This window comes from Rattus norvegicus, chromosome 3 (genome assembly GCF_036323735.1).
Source record: "Rattus norvegicus strain BN/NHsdMcwi chromosome 3, GRCr8, whole genome shotgun sequence".
NCBI classification, from domain to species: Eukaryota; Metazoa; Chordata; class Mammalia; order Rodentia; family Muridae; genus Rattus; species Rattus norvegicus.
Window position 1 is genome coordinate 89257451 of NC_086021.1, and position 23883 is coordinate 89281333.

A 23883-nucleotide genomic window follows, 5' to 3' on the forward strand; every position below is an offset into this window, starting at 1 on the left:
TTTACATCTCTTCTGGGAATAGGGAGCTCTCAGGAACAGGAGCGACTGTTGCTGTTTTACTGTGAGCCAAGTTGAAGCAGGATTCACTGACTACTGCCGATTACCTCTCGATTCATCAATGATTCCTGGGCTTGGTGTGATTCGAAAAACAAAAACAGAAGTTGAGGAATCATCTTGAGCAGTCAATTAGATTTAGGTGACAAAAAAAAATCATAAACACATTTTTATTTAAAATGTACTGGAAATTTATATTGTGTTACTGATAACAGGATAATTTTATTTTTGGAACAAATTTTAATGTCAGTCAAGGTGGTGGTAGTAAAAAAGAGTTAACCTAGGGGAAGATGAGAGTTAATTCAAATTTTATATTTACATTGTTGGAATAAAGTATTTAGACTCATATGTACATTTATGTTGGCATATTCTTATATATATTTTTAAAAGTTTGGGGAGAGGCTGAAGAGGTGGCTCAGCAGTTAAGAGACCTTGTAATTTTGAGAGGTCTCGGGTGTGGTTGGGAGCACCCACATGATAGTTCACAACCATCTGTAACTGCAGTTCCAGGGGGTTCGTCTTATGACCTCTGTGGGTATGAGGCAAGCATGTGGTACATACATAACTGTGCAGTTAAACTGTATAGTTGAATGTGGAGACTATCCTTATAGCAAGCTAATAGAATCTGTTACTTCTGTTTTGTCTTCAAGTCAATATTAGTTCCCTATTTGGTGTCATGAACTATGTCAACTCTGGTTTCTTCTTTTTTATTGCTGGAAATTGAACTCTGGACCTGTGTGTGGAAAACATGACCACTGAGCCTTCCCTTCAGTTCTAGATGTCTTTAAACAACCCAGGTTCATTTTGGTCAGTCCTAGAAGATAGATTTCTGTGATGGATCTTACTGGACTAAAGTCAAGTGAGCAACCCTATTTCTCTGAGAGCCAATAGTGGGGAACTTGGAGCTTCTGGCTTCTTCCTTCAGCTAAGGCCAGCAGTGTTCTCAGGGTTCAGTGATGAGTCCTGGCTCCTCTTGGACACACCCACACCTTTTCAGACGATGTGGCCCATCAGATCTGCTGAGCGAGCGAGCCTATTATGGCTTAGGATTTTGTGTATTACTTAAGAAGATTCTGGGAAGTAGGACCTATACCTCTGTTGGCCAGAACCTCTTTCCGTGTTTTAAAATTTGATATTGGCTCTGCCGAAAGCTGTTTCCAGCAGGAGCTGTGTTTATATAAATAGGCTTTGCTCCTTTGCTGGCATCAGTTTCTCAGTTTGTCAGAGAAAGCAGAGTTGTCACGTAGATCAAAGGAGTTCGTGTCTCTGAATGTACTTTAAAGATAGCAAAGTGCTATACCATACCAGGGAAGAATGGATTGTTTATTACAGCGTCTTACTAAAACTGGGTGAAGGGTAATCATGAAGAAGGAATTACAAGAAAGGAAAAACATAACGATAATTGTGGCTATTAAGTGGATTATGTCTTGGTTTATGTTATAATCTGTTATCGTGACTTTTGGCAAAACCCTCTTATTGCCACGTATGTTTCCTTTTCCAAGGAAGCAGATGTTACTAACAGACCGACGACTGCCCAATTTTATTTATAAAAAGAATCTTTTCCAGCTGGAAGTAGCCTCATGTGCCTCTTACTCCAGCCCTGTGGCTGGCAGAGACAGGAGGGTCACTGGGACACGCTGACTGCTTCGGTTCAGGTCAGTGAGAGACCCTGTCTCATGGGAATAAGACAGAGAGTGAAAAAAGAGGACACCAGGCTTCTGGCCTCAGCATACGTGAGCATGAATGTGTGCATCCACACTTATGAAAGCATTTATAACACGCCCTACATCCTCCCCTTCTAGAAACATAGGCTGTTGATCTCCACTGGGGAAGGAACACATGCCTCTTTCCTTAGAAATACAGGCTCGACTGCAAGCTTACTAATAGTGTCTTTGAGAAGTAGCAGAAGGATATAGCTTCATCCTAGAGAAGGTCAAATGTAGGACTCCCCTTTCACCCTGAACATCCCGCTACTGCAACACTCAAGCATGGTTCTAGAAGGTTTCAGCTGAAGGCCGCAAACAAGCCTGGCCACGCAGACTCTCATCCAGAAGAATGCTGTAAAGTTATTTCCCCACACATTCCTAGGCTTTGCTTTAAATAACAAATGTAAAAATGGCCTCCGTGGTGAACACTTTCCAGCTTATTGAAACTAAAACCCTTAGGTAGACTCTTAAACAGCTTTCTGCAAGTTTAGATATGTCTATATTGTACACTTATAGTAGCCTTATGACATACAAAGTTAAAACAAAATGAAACATAGTGTTCTTTGCTACAACATGAATTTAGACTAAAGATTTTTCTTTAATGAACAGGTATCTCCTGACAGAATCAGTCATCTCCTGGTTCAGAATTGTGTGATTGGAGGTCTCATAAGCACCTTAGGAATACATAATTTTGTCTAGTTCTTTTATTATCGATTAACATATAGCTAACAACAGCTTATTTAATATCTGTAACATTTGACCAACCATTTTCACAGGACCCTGTAAATCCTGCTTCTCGTAGTTTGATCTGACTCTTGCCCATTCTTTCAAGATTTGGGTCAATTTTATTTATTTATTTATTTATTCTTTTTAAATCTCCAGTAAAGGGACTTTGTTTGAAACTGTTTGAAGCTCTCAGATCACTTCCTCCCCAACACTAGCAGGAAACAATCCAGCATTGAGAGAGCAGTGCCGGCTCATACAGGCCTGTCTGTGTTCTTTGTGCTGTGTTCCTGCAGAACCTCGGAGATGGCTCATGGGATGAAGAGAGAGAGTTTGTATAACTCTAAACAAACACTGCTGGTACCCAGAAAAATGAACCCCTGCCTGTGTCTTCCCGATACACTTTGCTGACTCTTCTTGTTTATCTTTAGAGGATAGCTGTCTTAGGTAAACAATGTTTCTAGATAGTTCTGTGGAAATTAGTAGCAGCATGCAACTTTAGTAGGGACACATAGAGTAGCAGAGAGGGAGGAGACATATACTAACTAGATCGGCTGAATCACCGTGGTGACCAGCAGAATGACAGCTGTCAGCTACATTGCTCCCACAGGTGTGCTTCTTACCATGGGCAGCAGAGGCCTTGGGTCTCACTGCTGCATTTAATGAATGGATTCATTAATGCATTTAATGAATGATCAAAGGGCTTTCTTTCTCTGACCTTGCAAGTGTCACAGAAATAATAACTTCTATTGAGAGTTTTTTTCTTTCATCCAAACTTATTTTTTAGTAATATCCGAGTTGAAGTTGTATTTGGGGTAAAAATCTGCTTGAGGAGGTTTTTGAAGTACTTGTTTTACTCCAGGATTAATACGGGATGACATTGTTTTAACAGCTTGTTTTAGCAAACAAAAACCAACAAATTCTCTAAGGACCTAAACCATCTAGTTATTCATAGAACTCATAGTAATGAGTAGGAACCCAGTGACTGAAAACACATTTAACTTCTAAATAGAAGCTTACTCTCATTTCTTTTTAATGTTTCAATATTTCTCTTTCAAAAAGAGTGGCATAATCTTGCCCAAAAGATGTTCTTTAATCATAGAAAGAAGAGACAAACACTGAGTTTTAGGGTAACAGGGTATCTTCGTCTTAAAATTCAGCAGTATGTTAGTGGTGTTTTAGTTCCCCAACAAGCTGAGCCCTGCATGTCTGCATATTGTGAAATACTCTGGAGAGAGGAGACCATCAAAAGGAGCATTAGATACTCACACTGACTGGGTGCTCTTGTCACAGCTTCTGCCCTGAAACATTCCCTCCTGGGAGTTTGGTGAGGGTGCAAAGAACACATTTTTGGAAGCTTGCAAAAAAAAAAAAAAAAAAAAAAAAAAAAGAGTTTAATTTTCAAGTCTCTAGTGATTTGCCTCATGATTATATTTATTTTATTTGTTTTAAGATAGGGTTTCTCTGTGTAGTTTTGGCTGTCCTGGAACTTGATTTATGTATCAGGCTAGACTTGAACTCACGAAGATCTGCCTGCTTCTGCCTCCCAAGTGCTAGAATTAAAAGTGTGCCCTGATGCATTGTCCTCCTTTGAAGTTTGTTTGGGTAATGTGAGTCAGTTGTCCAGCACATTGGAGGTAAGAAACAGACAAACAGCATTTCTTCCAGCCTTGGAATCCCTGGTTTGTGTTTTATTTCCTTTTTAAGAGTGGCAGCACAGTCCAGGAATCTGGGCGTTTCAGCATAGTGACAACGGGTGGGCAGAACTTCAGGGCACTGTGACTCAAAATATTTACTTCCCTCCTGTGTTCCAGAGTGGCTGCCAGTCCCTCCAGGTCATGAATGAGCCGCCTGTGGGTTTGTTTGGAGAGCGGCCTTTCCTTGCTCTATCCCGCCCACTCTATTCACACTTTCTTTCAGTGGAGCCACCGTCTGATGTGGACTCTAGTATTTTAAGACTTGGGCTCTTAGTTAGAAGACAGACTTTCTTTGGAGCAAGCTTCTTGAAAGGATGGAGATCTGAAATTGTGACTGTTGAAGCGGGAGGCCATAGAAGTAGTAGATGGGGTGGGTGTGCGTGTATTTTTATGATTATGGACTTAACTTTGGGTGTCAGTATAGGCCAGTGCATATACATACCAGCTGTACTTAGTGATGCAATTGGACATTTAGTGAGGGTTTATTTTATGTGTGTGAGTATTTTGCTTGTGTGTGTGTCTGTACATCACATGTGTAGTACCTGTCGAGAAGTTAAACCACTGGATCCCCTAGAACTGAAAATACGATTGGTTGTGACCTGCCATGCGGGTCCTAGGAATCCAACTGGACAGATCCCCTGGAAGAGCAGCCAGTGCTCTAAACTCTGTGGCATCTCTCCAGCTTCAGAACTGAGAAAAGTTAAACTCACGGTGCTTTAAGGCATGGCTGTTGATTCTGCACATTTCTAGGTTTCAGAGAAGCTCCAAGTTGTTTTGGAATGAGTGCCCCTTGTGCTGCTCTGCTTTCCCTAAGGTAGTAGTTTTCAGTTGAGAACCCTTTGGCAACTTTATCTCTAGAAGAATTCATTACCGTTCATAGCAGTAGCAAAATGACAGTTACGAAGTAGCAGTGAAACAGTTTCATGGTTGGGGGTTACCACAACATGAAGAAATGTATTAAAGGGTCACAGTGTTAGGAAGGTTGAGAACCAACTGTATTAAAGGGTCGCAGGGTCAGGAAAGTTGAGCACCACTGCCCTAAGGAAACCAGACCTTCTAATATTTAATTTAATGTTTTTTGTTTTGTTTTGTTTTGTTTTTAAGATAGGGCTTCTACTTGCTAGAACATGCAGATCACGATTTACCCACCTCAGTGTCCTGAGTGCTGGGATCACAAACTCGTAGCACAATGCCTGCATTAAATTAGCTTTTAAAATTTCTGTTTACATCCAAAACACATGTCTGATGTCTGATGCTTTAAAAACAGAACAAAACAAAACAAAAAAACCTCTAACCAGTGTTCATTTGTTCTTAGTAAGTGGTGAATAGGTTTTCATATGGATTTTAAACTGGTTTGATAAGTAAAAGACCAAATATATGAAATTTGCACGTATTTTCGCTGACTCCTCTAGCTTACACTAATCTCAATATGCACAGAGACAAGTCTCCAAGAGGCATTATGGCAGAAGGTAGCTCTTTTTTTTTTCTTTCCTTCTTTCTTTTTTCGGTGGTGGGAGCACATGCTTTTAATCCCAGCACTGGGGAGGCAGAGACAGGCAAATCTCTGAGTTTGAGGTCAGCCTGGTCTACAGAGCGAGTTCCAGGACAGCCAGGGCTACACAGAGAAACCTTGTGTCAACAACAAAACAAAACAAAACAAAACAAAACAAAACAGGATTCCCTCCCTCCCTCCCTCTCTTCCTTCATTTCTTTCTTTTTATAACTCTATAATATGTTTTAAACGTCACAACAGAAAACAGACACTTGGGGACACACTATGCGCTGTCCCATGAAGATCTTGTGCACAATAGTGGGCGCTTCCCACCACCACAGTGAGTTGCAGAGGCATCTGCATCTTGGGAACCAAACAGAAGATTTGTTCTTCCTTTTCAAACAAACAGAAGAAATCACTGCGGTGGGAAAATACACAGGAGGATGACTGCTGTGGTTCTAGGAAAGCCTCCCTTTTCGCTGTATGATTCATTGTGAAGAGGAAGGGAGCTCTGAGAAAAAATACTTGAAGTACTCTCGTAGGGGGAGAGGGCAGTTCTTCACCGGGAGGGAGGTCCAGTCTCTGGGCCAACGTGGCTCTCATGCTGACTTGGGCTTGCAGGAGCTGTTGTTCCTCCTCTGGCGTTAGGGTCGAGTGCATACTCGCCCCCTCCCACCTCCATGCTGCACTCATACAGCATTCTGGAGGATCTGCCACAGACATCCTGGAGGTCATAGCCTTCATCTTGAGGAAGGCTGCTGGGCTTGCTTGGTCATCCTCAGTCAGCAGTGGGTTCCTGACAAACATCCAGAAGGGCTGCAGTCTCCCTGGGTGTGGTCATGAGTACCGAAGGACCCGGTGGAATTGGAACTGGCACCAGCCAGGGCAGTGGTCACGGGAGTAGCCTCAGGGTTGTGTCGAGCCATATACGTGAAGTCAAAGGGGCCCTATCCCTCCGTGTCTCTCCTCACAATGTTTGTGACAGCGTCCAAGTTCTTCACTCATTCTCCCCCAAACCAGATCCACTTTCAAAAAGCACAAACTCTTTAGCTCATGCTCAATATCCCTAAAAAGGGTCAGCACGCACACTGCCTCACTCATCCACATAGGCTCTACCTTGCACATCTCCCAAAGGTTTGCCCCATCCAGGTCATGGAAGGCTTTGAGCTAGTGGCATAAGAAACTGTGTCATGCCTTAGGCCATGGGTGGATTTTCAGGTAGCCTAGAATTTCAGGCGGAAGGAATGAACTTTTCCAGGCAAATGAGCCTTGAATACAAAGGCTATGTATAGAAACGAGACTACCTAGTTCTGTGGACTGAAGACAGGAGTAGGGCAGGACTTAGATATCAAAACGGGCGTATCTTGGGGCTTTCGTAGAAGTATGTCCATTAGAATCGTCATCCATAGTGTGCCATGCTCTCAGGGGATTTATTACCTTAACTTAGCCATGGACCTGTGTCCTAGACCCCAGTGACGTGCTTCGTTGAGATTCCCACGTGTAGTGAAAGAACACATAGATTTGACCTGAAAGGTTATCTATGAAGATTTCATAAATCAGTCTGAAATAGCCCTTCACTAGAGACAGAGAGAGACACAAGGGATTCACTAAACCATTATATGGCTTTGAAATGGGCTGTTGTATAACATTCAAGATGGTACCAAAGATCCATCCTGACCAATTGCTGTTTGGAGGGAAAATGGTAATATGTATATTAGTAATACGTTTAGTGTTTCTTAGATATTTAGCTTGAAATACTTACTTATGGGTGAAAATACACGCTTTATGCTCATGAAAGCGTTCTTACGAGAGAAGCCGAAATGTCAGCAGAGGTCATTCCTTTGTGGCATTTAGGCCTGTCTTTACGTACAGCTTTATTTTGCTACTCTTTGCCATCCATCGGGGTTTCCTGCGTCCTGACATTCACACGTGTCTTTGTGCTACGGCAGGAATGCCTGGGAACATAACAGGCGGTCACGGCGTTTGTTACAGTTACTCAACGACTTAAGTAACCTAACTGGGACACCTGGCTTATGATGCCTTTCCACATCTGTGATGTAATTGACGGTCTTAACAGTAAACCTGAGAGACCTGACATACTTCCATGCCTTTGTCTGTCTTCTTTTTAAGATTTAATTTTAATATTATGTGCATTGGCGTTTTGCCTGCATGCATGTCAGTGCAACATGTGTGTGTAGGGATACCCTCTTCTGACATCCCAGGACAACTGGAGTTGCAGGTGGTTGTGAGTTGCCAAGGAGTTCTGGGAACTAAGCTCCAGTCTTCAGCAAGAACAGGAAAGACCTTTTTAAAATGTTTGTAAATATTTCTTCCTTTTTATGATTTATTTTTATTTTATTCACACTGGCATTCTGCCTACTTGCATCCTGCTTGTGAGGATATCACAGCCCCTAGAACTGGAGTCATAGACAATTGTGAGCTGTCGTGTGGTGCTGGGAATTGAACCTAGGTCCTTTGGGAAGATTAGTCAGTGCCCTTAACCACTGAGCCATCTCTCCAGCCCCAGGAAAGAATTTAACGACTAAACTATCTATCTCTCCAGCCTCACCCACTTCCTGGCTAATCTCCCTAAGCTATGTAAAGTACAAGAGATACCTGCGATGTAGGCAAAGTATTTGACTAATCAAAGGGACTTGTCTCTCTCTCTCTCTCTCTCTCTCTCTCTCTCTCTCTCTTTTTGTTCTTTTGTTTTTTTGTTTTTGTTTTTGTTTTTTTGAGATGTGATCATAGTATGTAGCTCTGGCTGTCCTAGAATTCACTTTGTAGACTAGGTGGGCTTTGACTCACAGAAATCTGCCTGCCTCCTAGGTGCTGGGACTAAGGGCTCTGTGCCCCCTGCCCACCACAAAGGCACACTGTTCTGAACCTGGCCAGATAGAAATACATTCTCTTGTTCTGAGAACAGTCTGCTTTGTTTCTGACCACATGCACACTATTCTTTTCCAGGCAATCGAGATTATGCCAAAGATGACCCACTGGAGTTTAAATCCCACCAGTGGTTTGGAGCCTCCGTGAGGTCAAAGCAGGATAAAATCTTGGTAAGTCTTTAGGAACTACCTCAGCTGAGGGAGTGGAGCCGGTTTGTGTGGAGCACAGGAAGTTTTGTATGTTCAAGTTGGTAGTGACATTTGGTCTGGCCATTAGTTCAGGCCTCTGATCGAAGGCCGTCCTGTGGGCTTGTGTTACTCCTCCCCTCCTAGGCGTCTGCCTCTTCCACTCTCCTGGCCACACCGTTTCTTCCTCCTCCGTTAGGTAGTCTCCATCTGTTTTTCCTGTCAGTCACATTGTGCCATTGGCTAATCACAGGGTTTCCTACCTTTTTAAAAACTGTAAACAACCCTCTAGTCTTCTCTTTTGCTGCAGTCCTGTTCCTCTGGTTAAACAGTTGTTTAAGATGTTCCTTTAACCTGGACCATCTCCACTTCTAACATCCTCCTCCCATCAACCTGAGGCAGGCATGAGAAGGGATGACCTAGGTCACTCAGACGTCAAGATTACCAAAATTTCACTGTACATCATTTTTAAAAGAAATTTATTTTCTCTTGTGAATACTTAATTTTTATCTTTCTTACCCCTTGGCGCCATTGAACAAAGTCAATTCCTGTTGTATCACACACCATTTATTTATTTAAGCATAATTCTTTGTTGGTTCTATGTGAACTCCACACCGTACACCTCAATCTCATTCATTTCCTAGCCCTTCCATACCCACCTTCCACCCTTTTAACCTCTCCCCCGAAAAGAAAATAAATTAAAAAAAATATCCTGCCCTGGGAGCTGCAGTGGGACACACAGCATGCCCTTTGCCCAGACGTTTTTACTTGTAAATACTCGTTGTGATGAGTCATTGGTCTAGCTCCAGGCCTCTGACTTCTGCTACCCCATCAATACTGGAGCCTCACTGAGACTCCTCTCGGATATACAGTTGTTGCTTTGTGTCACGGAGATCCTGCTGCTTTGCATCTGCGGAACCGGGTCTGTTCACGTGCTCCAGCAGCTTATCGATGGGGTGGGCCGACTCAAAGCCCTGGATCTGGGTCTGAGTGGGGGCTGAGTTGGTCCCATGCCCACGCCACCGGGACCAGCTCTCTCGCACCGCTCAGGGAAGGGGCGGGGTCTGGTGTCCCGTATCCACATCATCACTGGTGCCCCCATGCAGTGGCTCGTGAGGGGCGGGACCAGCTCACCCTGGTACTCAGACATCAGCATGGTTTCAGGCAGACTGCTGACGACCGCTGCATGGCCTTTGGTGGTAACATGGTCGGTCCATGGATATTGACACAGACCCCTGCTGCAGTAGGACCACAGATCCAGACCTGGCCTTTTGTGGAAGCAAGGCCTAGAAATACTATGGCTTCCGGTGCCGTTACCTACTACTCACCTCAGGCTGTTGTTCCTCACCACCCTCACTCTCCAGTTCAGCAGCTCTTCGTGGCACAGAAACCACTCCACTTCTCTTTCTTTCCCATCTCTCCACCACACAGTTGCTCATCATAGTGGCGACTACCCGTCCACCCTTTTTAACAAAATGAAAACAATTATTTTATGTGTATGGGTGTTTTGCAGCTTGTATATTTTGCACTACATGCATCGCCGAGCCAACAGAGGCCAGAAAAAGGTGTCAAACCCTCTGTTATTGGCGTTAGAGATAATTTTGAGATGCCATGTCTGTGTTGGGAACTTAACCTGGGTCCTCTGGAAGAGCAACCAGTGCTCCTAACTGGAGAGCCATCTCTGAGCCATTTCCACTGCCCCGTCTCCTCCCCACACTTTTAAAGTCCCCCCACCCCTTTTTGAGACCAAGATATCACTCTGTAACAGGGCTGCCTTTGAACTCACAATCTTCCAAGTTCCAAGATTACAAGTCCATGCCTTCATGCCAGGCTTAGTCCTTTTTGTATCTTGGTTTGTGTGACACTGTGTGTTTATATTCTACTCCCCCCTATCTTGCTCACTTTTTAAATGTCTCTGGTAATACTTCTTCTGCTCAGTTCCTAAATGTTGGAGTGTTTTTGAGCTCTATTGAAGTCTCCTTTGTTTTCTGTAACTAACCCATTTACCTAGAGGGTCCCTTCATGTTCCGTATCTGGGAATACAATCTATATATTCTACTCTCCCAATCAATATCTCTAGCTATTAGTTGTCCCCAATATTTTGAAGGGATATTCCTAAATTATCTGTCTGCTATGTCCATTTGTCTGTCTAATAGAGTACTCTGAATGCATATGGTCAAAGTGGGATCCTTGTTACCCTCTGTCAAAGAGCGTGAACAACAGGAGTAACTTATCCCTGGATAGTGTGGCCTCCCACTCCATCAGTGATCCCTATAAAATAAACCCACCTCCGAAATGCATCTCTTGATAGAGTCCATCTTCGATCTCTGCCCTGCAGTGACCCACCACCCTTGCTCATGCAGGCCAGCATAGTTTCTCCTCTCATCTGTCAGCTTCCTCTCATGCCTCAGCTGCAGCCTGTTCTGCAGAGCAAGACTTAAGGGAATCAACGTTTCTCCTCTTGATGAAAACAGCAGAACGGCTTTCTATCCCTGAATTCAACCAAACAGGCACATAAACACCACCCAAATCAGGTTCATTGTAGTTAGGGTTTCTATGGCTGAGATAAAAACACCATGACCAAAAGCTACTTAAGAAGGTTTATTTCAGTTTACAGTTCCACTTGATAGTCTACCATCTGAGGAAGTCAGCGTAAGAACTAGAGGCAGGACATGAAGCAGAAGCCATGGAGGGCTGCTGCTTACTCGCTGGCCATCATGGCTTGCTCAGCCTGGTTTTTTTTTTGTAGCACTCAGGATCTCCAGCCCAGGGGTGGCTCCGTCCAGAGTGAGCTGTGTCCTCCCACATCAGTGACAGTGATGAAAATGCCCCATATTCTAATTTAGTAAGGGCATTTTTTTTCCTTTTTTTCCCAGTTGTGGTTCCCTCTTCCAAAATGACTCTAGCTTGTGTCAAGATGACATAAAAATTAGCCAGCACAAAGGTATAGCTGTGTTTCTGTTACCTCAGTCCATCTTAAATATTTTAATGACACTCATTTGGAGGTTTATTTCTCCTGTATCCCAGGTAATTTCTAGCAGTACCCAGTGTTATTCCCTTCTACCTGGAGTGCGTTTTCTCAGTTTTTATTCCGCCATCTCCTTTCGTTCAATTTCATTTTCTCAGAGAGTCTTCTGTAATTACTTCATTTTTACTAACATTTAAAAACAAATATGATAGGTTGGGGATTTGGCTCAGTGGTAGAGCACTTGCCTAGCAAGTGCAAGGCCCTGGGTTCGGTCCCCAGCTCCGAAAAAAAAAAAAAACCAAACATGATAATGAAGTGCTAAGGAAAGCTCTGCTAAAGGGTTGAGGGTTCAGTGGGATCTATAGGACATGTCAAGTGTTAATCTTAGAGTGGAAAGCTAGGTGTGAGATGGGATATGTGAGGCAGACAGATTGGTGACTCAAAACCAAGCAGGACACACTGCTCACCCGCCTGCCATCAAGGACACGCAGAAGGGCAATGGCTCCTGCCTTTAGTTTCACCAGAGTGGATATGAAATAGCCAAGGTCAGGATTTCTGTTGGAAAGTTATTGTAGAATTATGCTTCCATCTAGCAACTTAAATGGTTAAATTTGTGCACGTTTTATGTGCTATTAAAGCATTTGTTATTTGATTGCATGTATGAGACATTGAAATCAAATCTTCGGAAAGTTCACAGTGTATTTGGAAAGTACGCAGGAGAAGCGCTACAGGGTACTTTTGCTTTTTGCTATTATTACTTGCTGTATGGTTTGGGGGTATCTCCTACAAGCATGAGGGTGTGATTTAGTTCAGAAGGTGACTAAGGCTGTGACCTTCAGCTCAGCATCTAGAAATAATGCTTCTTGAAGTAAGAGCTTTGCTGACTTCTGAACACAGGAAACGGGAGCTCTGACTATAGTCTTCAGAAACATCTACTTCTTATTGAACCGGGAAAACTCTGAAGTGACAGAGAATCTGAAGAAAACAAGCAAACACTCTTTTAGAATCTTTATTTACTCCCATGATAAAGCAGAGGCTGGGTTTGAATTTTTCAATGTTTAGTGCTCTCATATTCTGAGTTAGCCTAGATATTAGGATTGTTAATTTTTCAGAGGATTCTTGTATCATGGACTAATCCTTTGTTTTTTAGGCCTGTGCTCCATTGTACCACTGGAGGACTGAGATGAAGCAGGAGAGAGAGCCAGTTGGAACCTGCTTTCTTCAGGATGGCACAAAGACCGTTGAGTATGCTCCATGCAGGTCAAGTACGTGAAAGCCTGCACCATCTCTTAGACAGAAACCCCAGGAGCCTAGTTTTTGTGTGGGATGCATGTGCATGCCTGTATGACAAATTGTGTAGACATCGTGCGGCAGACAGAGCAGAATGGACTAATTCTGCTCATACAAAGAAATTACAAATGTGATGCTTATTGTTTCTGAGAACTCAGTTTGGTCATCCCTGATTTGCGATAATTAATATCTAATCTTGGAAATAAGTTATGCCCAGTCACGGCTAGTGAAAAGACGTTCGTGTAAACTTCTCTCAAGGAGAAATGGGCATCACAGTTAAAGATTCCGAGTCGCTAGATCAGGCCTGGAGCCTACATTTTCATCCGTCTCTATGAGGTCATGCCGTTGGACCCTGAAGTTTGAGGGTCACAGTTGTAGGTGGTCATGCCGTTGGACCCTGAATTTTGAGGGTCACAGTTGTAGGTGAATAATGATGTTAAAAGTAAATTTGAAAAGATATTTTCGTGAGCCAGAGTTTACAAATGACCGTGAAGATAGCGTTTAGGTCTCTTCAGTCTGAATTTGCCAGGCTTTGCTTTCATTGGAATTTCAACTAACAGTAGTGAAAAGCCCACGTGTCTGTTGATTATCCTGACAGCCTCAGGCTCTTCTCCAATGTTAGTTGAAAAGCCAATGAAAGTAATACTCACTTGAGAAATGCAGAAACAGAGACTCGGGACAGGTGGAGCGTTCTCCTCCCTATAGTCCATGGCACCGAATGGTCAAATAAGAATTTGAACCCAGGTTGCCCCCTTTTTTTTCTTTTTTGGTGCTAGATGTGGAACTCAGGTCTCATGCATGGTAAGCAGTTTCACCTCCAGACCTTTAAATCTGTCAGATCCCAGAGAATATGCTTTCCTTGCTTTACAAACCAGAGAATATGCTTTCCATTTCAACTGCGTCTGGAAAGAACATTCTAGCGACACATCCATGCTTCCATTGTTTGCTTCAGACATAAAACTTACGAAGTAATGAAGCCTTATTTCCTAAGTTACATAACATTCTAACTATAGTGGTCTGTGATTTGCAAACCTGCCTTTACAAGTACCTTTTTATGGGAATCTAGCCACACCCATTTGTTTATCCACTGCCTAGAAAGTTGAATCATTCTGGAGCTGACACGGTATGTGACTCCCCTGTTTCTTGAAGTACTTAAACGCCTGGATCTCTTCAGAAAAGGTTTACGGAATCTGGTCTAAGTAAAACATCTCAAAGAAAAGTATCATAAAACACACGGACAGAGCAATGCCTGTCTTAGCACACTAGGCTATAGCACATGCTACCTGGTCAGACCTTTGACATAGGACATACCAGCGACTTACCCAGAGGAGTAGTGGAGCCTGAAAACCTGGGCCACAGCCTCAGATTCCCCTGATAGTGACCTGAACCTGGAGCGCTGGGTAATCCCCGTCGCCACAGGCTGAGCCCTCACTTCATCATTAGTAAAAGACTGGTTCCGAACAAGCCTTTCCGAGGAACTGTTTATGTTTTTCTTTTCTGTTTCTTTTTAAACATTCTTCTTTCGTAGGTAAGTTTCCCCTCTTTCCCCTCCTCCCGGCACCATTTGATACTTTGTGTTCATTCACACTTCAGTAAACTGTACAGTCCAGAGCAGGATGATTCCAGTTTTGTGAGGCTGCATGCTGACCTCTTTGTAACTTTGCCTGCCTGGTGCTGGTTTGTGCTTGCATGTGCTGGGGATGGCTTTTTTTTTTTTGGTAGTTGTTGTTTGGTTGACTGCTGATTCACTGATTTTTGTTTTTAACATGATCTCTGTGTACAGCCTGCACAAAGAGCCTCGCCCCTCTTTCCCAGTTCCCCTTTACTGTGCATGGTTGTTCATGGTTTTTAATGGTCAGTGTCCATGACCATACTTGGCCTTAAGCACTAGCCAGATGCACCTCTGTTGAAAAACTGCCTGAGTCACACACTGTGGAGACTCCTTCAACGCTGTGCTCCCACTAAGCCCATTGCTCCTGGGCTCTAATTTTGATAGCCATATTTGGATAGTTAAAGCTTCTAGTTTTTTCTTCTGCTTTTTCCTTACTCAGACAGTGACCGTCAGGCTGCTGATGGAGATAGCACAGCTCAGTAGTGTTCAGGCCCATAGTCAGCCGGTCAACTATTAGAAGTCAGTTAATGCCCCTAGCACTAGCCTTCTGTACAGACGATGACTAATAATCACGTCTCTCCAAAGATGGTTCTGAGCCTCAAAAAGAAAACGCTAAGTGAATAGCTTCCGGTAAGTGCTTAATGCACGCTTGTGACCTTGCTGTCCCAATCACTAGTTGTCATAATATTTCCAGGCTTGACAAGCGGGAGAAGCATTGGTCATCAGTGGAGATAAACACTGAACTAAGTTGTTGTATTCAGAGAGTTTTTGAATTGTCAGAAGCACCTGGTTTAGTATGTGCCTGTCAAGGAAATCTTTTTTTTTTTTTTTTTTTTCGGAGCTGGGGACCGAACCCAGGGCCTTGCGCTTCCTAGGTAAGCGCTCTACCACTGAGCTAAATCCCCAGCCCCGTGTCAAGGAAATCTTAAAGAAGTTGTATTTCCAATGGGATATCTCAGGAAACCAAATAAAGCAGATAGTTGCATAGTACAAATGAAAAAAAGCGTGTCTTCATAAACGGCTTAAGAGCTTTGCCCAGAGGCAGCCTGAAGGAAGGAAATGCATGGTGGTGTCAAGGTTACTGTTCCTTGGTATGATTCAGCAGACACTGGAAACCCCGGCCCTCACTTTCCTATTCCCTCTTGGTTGGAAAAATTTACGCTAGAGTAGTGTTACCCTTTTGTGGCCATTTTCTTAAAACAGAAAATATTTTATTGTGTAATCTCGGGGCAGTTCCCAGATTTTAAATTTGGGTTCTAAGTTTGGAAGGGATTGTTTGACTCCCCCCACCCCCCAAATTCTTAGAAATTTGACGTTATGATTAAAATGAACTATTTTTGATTTCTGTACTTGAGTGGCCCGAGTGGGAGTAACTTATGATATATTTGCAATGCCAGGGAACAAAATTTTTGCTAACTAAAAGCTGGCATCTGATAAAGAATTTAAAAAAACACCTCTATTTTGGTGTAGTATTGCTCATGATTGAAATTAGTTTAAATTAATTGATCAGTTACATAGATCAGAATCAGTCGTTTTTTCTAAGATATACAGAAAATAAACAAACCAAAAAGAGTAATTAACAGAAAGGCAAATTATTGACTGCTCCGGTTGGAGGACACTTGAGAGTCATGTTTAAAGACTTAATCAGTTCTTACAAGGACAGCTGCAAGAATACTTGTATAGCTTACCCCTCAGACATTAAGTTTAGACTTTGCAATTTTCTGAAATTCTTCACTGTGTTATAGTTTTGTTTAGGTTGCTGTGTGTTTGTTTTGTTTTTGCTTTTGTTTTTGTTTTTGTTGTTTTTGTGATAGGGTCTCTTGACATAGCTCTGGTTATCTTGGAACTCACTGTGTAACCAGATTGGCCTCATACTCACAAAGATCCCCCTGCCTCTGCCTCCCAAGTGCTGAGATTTAAAGGTGTGTGCCATCCCCTCCACACCTCTGCTAGTTTTTTAGTTTTAAGTTTTATCATCATCTGTGAAATGTATACATAGGAACTATATTAAGACTGTATGGGTGTCTTTGCTGTTTTTCCTGATAACTTAGCAAAGACATAGCAACTGTAAGGTAATAGGAAGGACGCAGTTCAGATAGAAGGCTTAAATTTGCAGATGAAGGCTTGCTGGATATTAATGGTATTTTTTTCAAAAACCAAGATATAATTGAATACAGAATATACATTATAGTGCATTGCACCTCATGCTATTTTGTGAGACTTTAAGTTATGTATTTATTTTGTGTATTTTCAATGTTTGATGTGATTCAAGCTATAATCTTTCTGTGAGTCGTGATTGAAAAGAGTAGTTTAGTCCAGCTGCGGTGACACGCGCCTTAATCCTAGCACTTGAAAAGCAGATAAAGGGGGATCCAGCATTTGAGACCAGTATGGATAACATAGTGGAATTCTGTCTAAAGAAAAAATTGGATCTTAGCTGATCTTTCTGGCCCTTGGTGTCGGGCCCACATGCTCTACACAGCAGTGTCTGTTTGGGATCTGAGAGCAGATGGCCCTGATGTACACGGGAGCTGGTTTAACAATAACCAGGGGCCTGAATGAGTGGTTCACAGAAACCTTGGGTTAACAACAGCAGGTTTATTTTGTGCTTTGTTTGTGTTATTTGCTTGTTTTGGGGTTTGTGTATATTTCCAATCTTTTTATTTTAGAAAATATTGATGCTGATGGACAGGGATTTTGTCAAGGAGGATTCAGCATTGATTTTACTAAAGTAAGTTCCCATTTAAGATAGATTCAGATCTTCTTTACTGGCTCAACTGGTTTTAAAATTACATGCTCCTTACTTCAGCTTTTCAATAATTACCGTATTTTAATGAAAAAGTATGAAGTGGTCTGTTCATTCTGATATTCTTTGACTTATAATATTCCCTTCTTCATAAACATTGCTTATTTAAAATGTTGAAATAGCACAATGAGAATGGGGAGGGTAGAAAATCTGCTTGGTAAATGATAGGTAACTATGATGGTATTGAAGTTTCCAGGGCAGGTGAGACTGGCTTAGCCAGTAAAGGCATTTGCCAGCCAAGCTTGATGACTTGAGTTCAATCCCTGGAGTCCATATGAACTGACTGTAATCTGTCCTCTAATATGTACAACTCCCCTAATTACATCATACATGACACAGACACACAGATACACACTCACTCACAACATACACATCCACACATCCACAAACATTCACACACGTACACAGATACACACATATATACACTCACAACATCTACATCCACACATCCACAAACACATTCACACACACACACACAGATACACACTCACAATATCCACACATCCACAAACACATTCACACACACACAGATACACACTCACAATATCCACACATCCACAAACACATTCACACACACAGATACACACACATCACACACTCACAATATCCATGTACACACATTCACAAACACATTCACACATACACACACACTCCACACACTCACATCTGCATACACACATTTACAAACACATTCACACTCATACACAGATACACACACATACACATACTCACAACATCCACCTACACACATTCACAAACACATTCACACACATCCACAGATACACACAGATACACACACTCACAACATCCACCTACACACATCCACAAACACGTTCACACACATACACACAGATACACACACTCACAACGTCTGCATATACACATCCACATAAACATATTCACACACACACACACACACACACACACACACACACACATGAAATTTCCACTTATGGAAATTTATAGACTATAAAAGTTTTGTTTGTTGTTTCACAAAAGCTATTAATAGGTTTTTTTGTTTTTTTTCTTACAAAATTAGTTTAATTGCATAAAAGCTGAGAATTGAATCTGTTTGCCATCTGTTTCTTATCTGTAGGTGCCAAGCTGAGGCAGTTTAATCATGGTGGAAAATCTCATGAGCAGGATTCTAATTTTAATTAAACTGACATGCTCTTCAAACTCAATAGTTTTTAATCTATCTAAATAAAAATTTCATCAGCATTTTTAAAGACAAACTTTCTTAAATATACTTCTTTATGGTTTTTCTGTTTTTATTTCAGCATCTTTTTTTCCTCTCAGCTGTCTAAATGTTTTGGATATCAAGATGATAATATTTAATCCCTCTTGGGAGTAGTTGCAAAAGTGCATTGATTAAAACTAGAACTCCCTGGCACTGGGAGGTGGCACATACCATAATCCCAGCTCTGAGGAAGCTGAGGCAGAGGGATTACAAGTTCCCAGATACCCTGGCTACACAGGGAGACCCTGCTTCAAAGTAAAAACACCCACAGCAACAATAGCAGCAATAAATGTGGAATGTAAAGTCATATGTGTATTTGGGGAGAAAAATATCTTGCCTCTATCAAGAAAAAAATTCCAAGATACCATCATGTACAAACAAAATACCTTGAATTAAACCCTTACAGTTTGTGATGGATTTAAAACATGCTGGTGTCCTTACTGAAATTTCCCCTCTGAAGCCACATATCTTTAGGTTTGTGAGAAACTGAAATAGTTTTTCTTTTCTTTTTTTTTTTTTTTTTGGTTCTTTTTTTTCGGAGCTGGGGACCGAACCCAGGGCCTTGCGCTTCCTAGGTAAGCGCTCTACCACTGAGCTAAATCCCCAGCCCCGAAATAGTTTTTCTTTAGCAGAACATTTCTTAGTGATCATTAGAAAATTTATCTTAAGTAGTTGTAAATCTACTACAGGAGGTTAGCCACCTTTGTCTTATTGCAACCAAATAATATTTCCACCAGTACTTAAATGTTTTCCATGTTAAATGAAGGTGTTAAAATCCTTCTTACTTCCTCTTAGAAGAGTTGCTGCATTGTACTGAAACCGAGCTAGCTGAGGCAACAGCTTGTGATTTGATTGTACTATGTCTGTGCACGAATACCTGTACTGCTTAGAGCACTGGTTGCGGTGTCCATGCTCATTGTAAGCATCGTCCTTCTGTTCTGTGATTTGCTCTAGGCCGACAGAGTACTTCTTGGAGGTCCCGGCAGCTTTTATTGGCAGGGTAAGTTCATATTTTTCAACTGGATACTTGGCTACTCACATGCCCATGACATATTTCAAATTAAAAATGAAATAGAAAATGTAATTTAAGTACATAAATAATCTGGTATACAATATTTTTAGGAACTAATTTGATGTGTTTTCTATGGTGTATATTAAATGTGCATATATTTCAGGTAGAAAACAACAGTTTTAAAGGTAAATTTAAAGTAAATGTACAATTATTTTTTAAAAAAAAGGTTGTTAGTTTTGTTTTTCTTCTTTTGGTAAGTGGTTTGTATTTTATTTTATTTATTTTTTTAAATATTTACTTATTTTATTTATATGAGTACACTGTAGCTGTCTTTTGACACACCAGGAGAGAGCATCAGATTCCATTATACATTGTTGTGAGCCACCATCTGGTTGTTGGGCTTTGAACTCAGGACCTCTGGAAGAGCAGTCAGTGCTTTTAACCACTGAGCCATCTCTCCAGACCATATATTTTATTTTTATACTCCAGAGGCCATGACATATACATTAGCAAGTATAGCCTTCTGATAGCTAGATGTTTTAAATTGCTCATTAGCATACCCAAATGATTGCTTTAATCTTCCCCATCCCTGCCCTCAAGAGGACTTTAAAGTTAGAAGATCTTAACTGGACATAGTGGTACACATCTTTAATCCCAGCACTCACGAGGCAGAGTTTGGCAGATCTCTAAGAGTTCAAAACAGACACATAAAAACCCAACTTAACTTTTAAGAAGTAATTAAATTGGTGGTTGATAAAAGTAAAACACTATCCATCCATTCTAGAAAAGTCTTACTATATTAACCATCTCATGGCTGACATTTTGAGGGAGGGAGTGAAAAAAAGAGAAATCATGCAGTAGATAAAATGTATATAAGACACCGTATACAATGTATCCAGACTAAAATGGAAAGTGTCTCAGTTTGTTTAGTGAGATACACATTTATGTAGTTAATATGCCACTTGTTTAGTTTCTGTTAGAGAAAGCTGTTCATAAGGTCATAACTCCCCTTTCTTAGCAGCCCAGTCTAAGATGGGTCTTTGTTTGGAAGCACTAGAAAGGACATGACTGTATCTAGTTGAAAATCTTTTTAACTTTGAATTTTACTTCTTTCACTCTGATTTTCCGTAGGAGGCTTTCTGAGAAACTCTGTGCTTTCATTCCATGCCTAGAAAGAGAAAAAGAGAAATATTTGCTGCAGGAAAAGGGAAGGGGGTCAGTGAGAAATAAGAATAACTGAAAAGTTGAGAAGGCATCTAGAAACACCAGGCATCAATCCCCGGGCCACTCTGAGAGGTGCACTCGCTAAGACAGAAAAGTGTGCATTCGGTCAGTTCTGCAGCTCGTAGGAAGTGATGCTCATGGAAGTTTTGATTGCAGTTTACTGCTGTAAAACAAACACAGCGTTCGAAAGAGTGCAGATGAGGAAGTAAGGGATGCTGCTCTCTTTTAGGCAGAGTGGCTCTGACAGCTACCATTTATAGCGTGGAGTGTACCACGTACTGATGGAGTACTTCCTGCCGGTGGGGCTTCACCTGCACTCCCAGGTCAGGGGAGATCAAACACAGCTGGCAAGCTCGGCTTTGGTTTTCTTCTTACTAAGCACGCCTTAACCTGCTAGTGGAGCTAATCGAGTTCAGTTGGGTATTTCTTCCACATGACTATGAACGAAGCTAGATTTTGTGATTCTCAGTATCCTACTAACTTATTTAAGACACCTCTTCTATGATGTATTGATATCATGTTTATATAACTGGCCTGCAATGTACAGTTAAAAGGCTCGATTCACAGAGGATTATTTTACACGAGCTTTTTTTTTTTTTTTTTTGGTAGTCGAGGGTTACTTGAGACTAATAATTAGAAGCAGTAATGTCTAGTCAGGATTGGTGGTGAACATTAGGAAGCCCAGCCCTCAGAGCCAAGGCAGAAGAATTGAGAGCCCGAGACCAGCCTGAACTACATAGTGAGACCCCATACTACAATCAACAAAATGAAACAAAACACCGAAAGTAATAATGTCTAGCGGGATTTTTGTTCACGAAGGCACCACCTATTATTTGTGCTTTGAAGTTCCCCGGAGAGGTCTGTTTTACTCATGCCTGTCTTCCTTCCACCACAGGTCAGCTCATTTCAGATCAAGTGGCAGAAATCATATCTAAATATGACCCAAATGTCTACAGCATCAAATATAATAACCAACTAGCCACACGGACTGCACAAGCAATTTTTGATGACAGTTATTTGGGTAGGTAAACACAAAATATAGAGTTTTGGTATGGCTGCCCTATAATTTTGCATATACTACTTTAAGGGAAAAAAATCACTAGGTGAAGTAGATTAAATTTTTTAAAAGCATCGAATAAGCGTACAGCATCGAATGGGTGTTGAACATGTAGGTTACACTCTAATTCAGCAATTAAAACTGAAGAAAGTACTGATTTGTACAGGGCTAGTAATAAAAAGTAACCTTGAAATGTCACTCCCGTGCTCTGGGTGTTGTCTGTGTTTGCTTTGTGCTGCTTATGTAACCCGGACTCGTCTGTAGAGTACACCCTTTCCCGTGCCCACTTTGGAAGGAATGATGATGAGCTGCAGGGCTCAAGCTGCTTGCCCACTGTGCCGAGTCACTGCCTAGGCGTTTGGACTACTGAGTGTTTAGACACAGGTTTTGGTCTGAGAATACATCAGTGTTGTTCTCACTCTTTAAATTTCTTTGTTATTTATGGAACCAAGTCACACCACAGAGGGAGGACTTGGTGACCGAGAGAATCCGTTATTCCTTCTGCCTTTTGGTCAGACTGCAGACTTCCCTGTCTTTAACACTCCTTGTCTTAGCTTTCTAATACGGATGCCCTTTTTGGACCGATTCACTTTAAACTTCTCTTGTCACATGCATGTGAACTCTTTACCCCTAAATGAGAAAGAAGCTTCAAATATTTTGAAGAGAATCACAGTGTTCTCACCTTTCATTCCTGTCTAGGTTACTCTGTGGCCGTGGGAGACTTCAATGGTGACGGCATTGAAGGTAGGAAGAACTTGGGTTACCCTTCGTGCTCTCCAAACAAGCATTGGAAACTCAGATCTGGGGAGCCCAGCACTTTGCAACTTTTGCTGTGGAAAATACAGAAGGAAGAAAGTGTGAAAGGGTGGGAATGGGGGTTGGGGGGACGACTTCTGCCTGGCAGAACTGCTGCTGTGGGCCTGGAGGCCCTGGAACATTCTGTATGGGTGGGAGGCTTTTCCTCTTCCGGGTTGGTGTGGCGTGCGGGTATACCCTGGGAGCGAGCTGGTCCTCCTTCCTCCTCGCCTGGCTCCTCAAGTCAGTGTAGCAATCCTGGACTTAACATAGGTCTTGCTTCTGGCCCCAACCACAGTCTCATTTCAGCTTCGTACTGTTTTTCCCTACCATAAACATAGCTTTTTTTTTTCCCCCTCGATTTTTCTGTTCCTGTTTAATAAGATGGCGAGACATTTGAGGGCTTACTTGCATGTATTTGATTTCCTGGCTGTCCTTGAACTCACTCTGTAAACCAGGCTGGCGTCAAACTTAATCTGCCTGCCTCCACCGAGATCCTCCTGCCTCTGCCTACCGAGTGTTGGTATTAGAGGTGTGTGCCACCACTCCTGGCATAATTGAGTTCTTAGAAATGTTTTTATGATTTGCAAATTACGATTTTTATAGTTTAAAAGGCAAGGTAGGTTGCTTTACATCCAACATTGATTTTAAAAGACCTCTAATTTGTTTTCTACTGGATTCATAAAAGTTAAAGCTCTCTGACAGAGTACCTACATCTGGAAATTCCAGTGTTTGTCTTAAAAATGAGTGTAATTAAGTTTTTCTTCCTCCCTCACAGATTTTGTTTCTGGAGTTCCAAGAGCAGCAAGGACTTTGGGAATGGTAGGATGAAAAAGGTGGTTTTAAACATAAGGGGGAAAGGGCTGGGGAGATGGTTAGAAGACATCTCAAAAGAGAGGACCTCTATTTGGATCACGGAGAGCATCTGAGTACAGGCCCATCCACTGTGACCCTGGTGCTGCGGGTTAGGGTGTGGACACAGGCAGACCCCTGCTGCTCACTAGTTAGTCATCATACAAGCGAATGAGTTCCAGGGTTAGAAAGAGACTGTCTCAAGTAAGGACGCACGCACGCACGCACGCACGCACGCACGCACGCACATACACACGCATGCGCACAAGCACCCTTTCCCT

The 23883-nt window shown here is 42.0% G+C and overlaps 1 protein-coding gene and 1 long non-coding RNA gene across 8 annotated transcripts in view; one reads left to right on the forward strand and one right to left on the reverse strand.

The window, feature by feature from the left end:
- Itgav (integrin subunit alpha V) overlaps positions 1-23883 on the forward strand; it is an 88131-nt gene that overhangs the window by 12069 nt on the left and 52179 nt on the right. For 5 of the 6 annotated variants that reach the window (XR_010064599.1, XR_010064598.1, NM_001398692.1 and 2 more), the window contains exons 3-9: positions 8640-8731; positions 12865-12979; positions 17286-17347; positions 19617-19662; positions 21794-21919; positions 22655-22699; positions 23529-23572. Coding sequence is in view for 4 of the 6 variants with exons in the window: in NM_001398692.1 (NP_001385621.1) it covers positions 8640-8731; positions 12865-12979; positions 17286-17347; positions 19617-19662; positions 21794-21919; positions 22655-22699; positions 23529-23572 (530 nt within the window). In the remaining 2 variants the exon portion in view is untranslated. Of the gene's footprint in view, positions 1-8639; positions 8732-12864; positions 12980-17285; positions 17348-19616; positions 19663-21793; positions 21920-22654; positions 22700-23528; positions 23573-23883 lie in introns of those variants that run through there. The other variant, XM_039106447.1, reaches the window with a different exon arrangement.
- Positions 19293-23799, reverse strand: LOC120101588 (uncharacterized). Of its 2 annotated transcripts, XR_005502270.2 has the most exons (3): positions 23652-23799; positions 22638-22785; positions 19293-20842 (listed from the first exon to the last, which is right to left on the reverse strand). It is a non-coding gene; the product is annotated as an uncharacterized LOC120101588 (long non-coding RNA). The 2 variants fall into 2 exon arrangements; XR_010065258.1 differs by lacking the exon at positions 23652-23799 and having other exon boundaries at positions 22638-22889.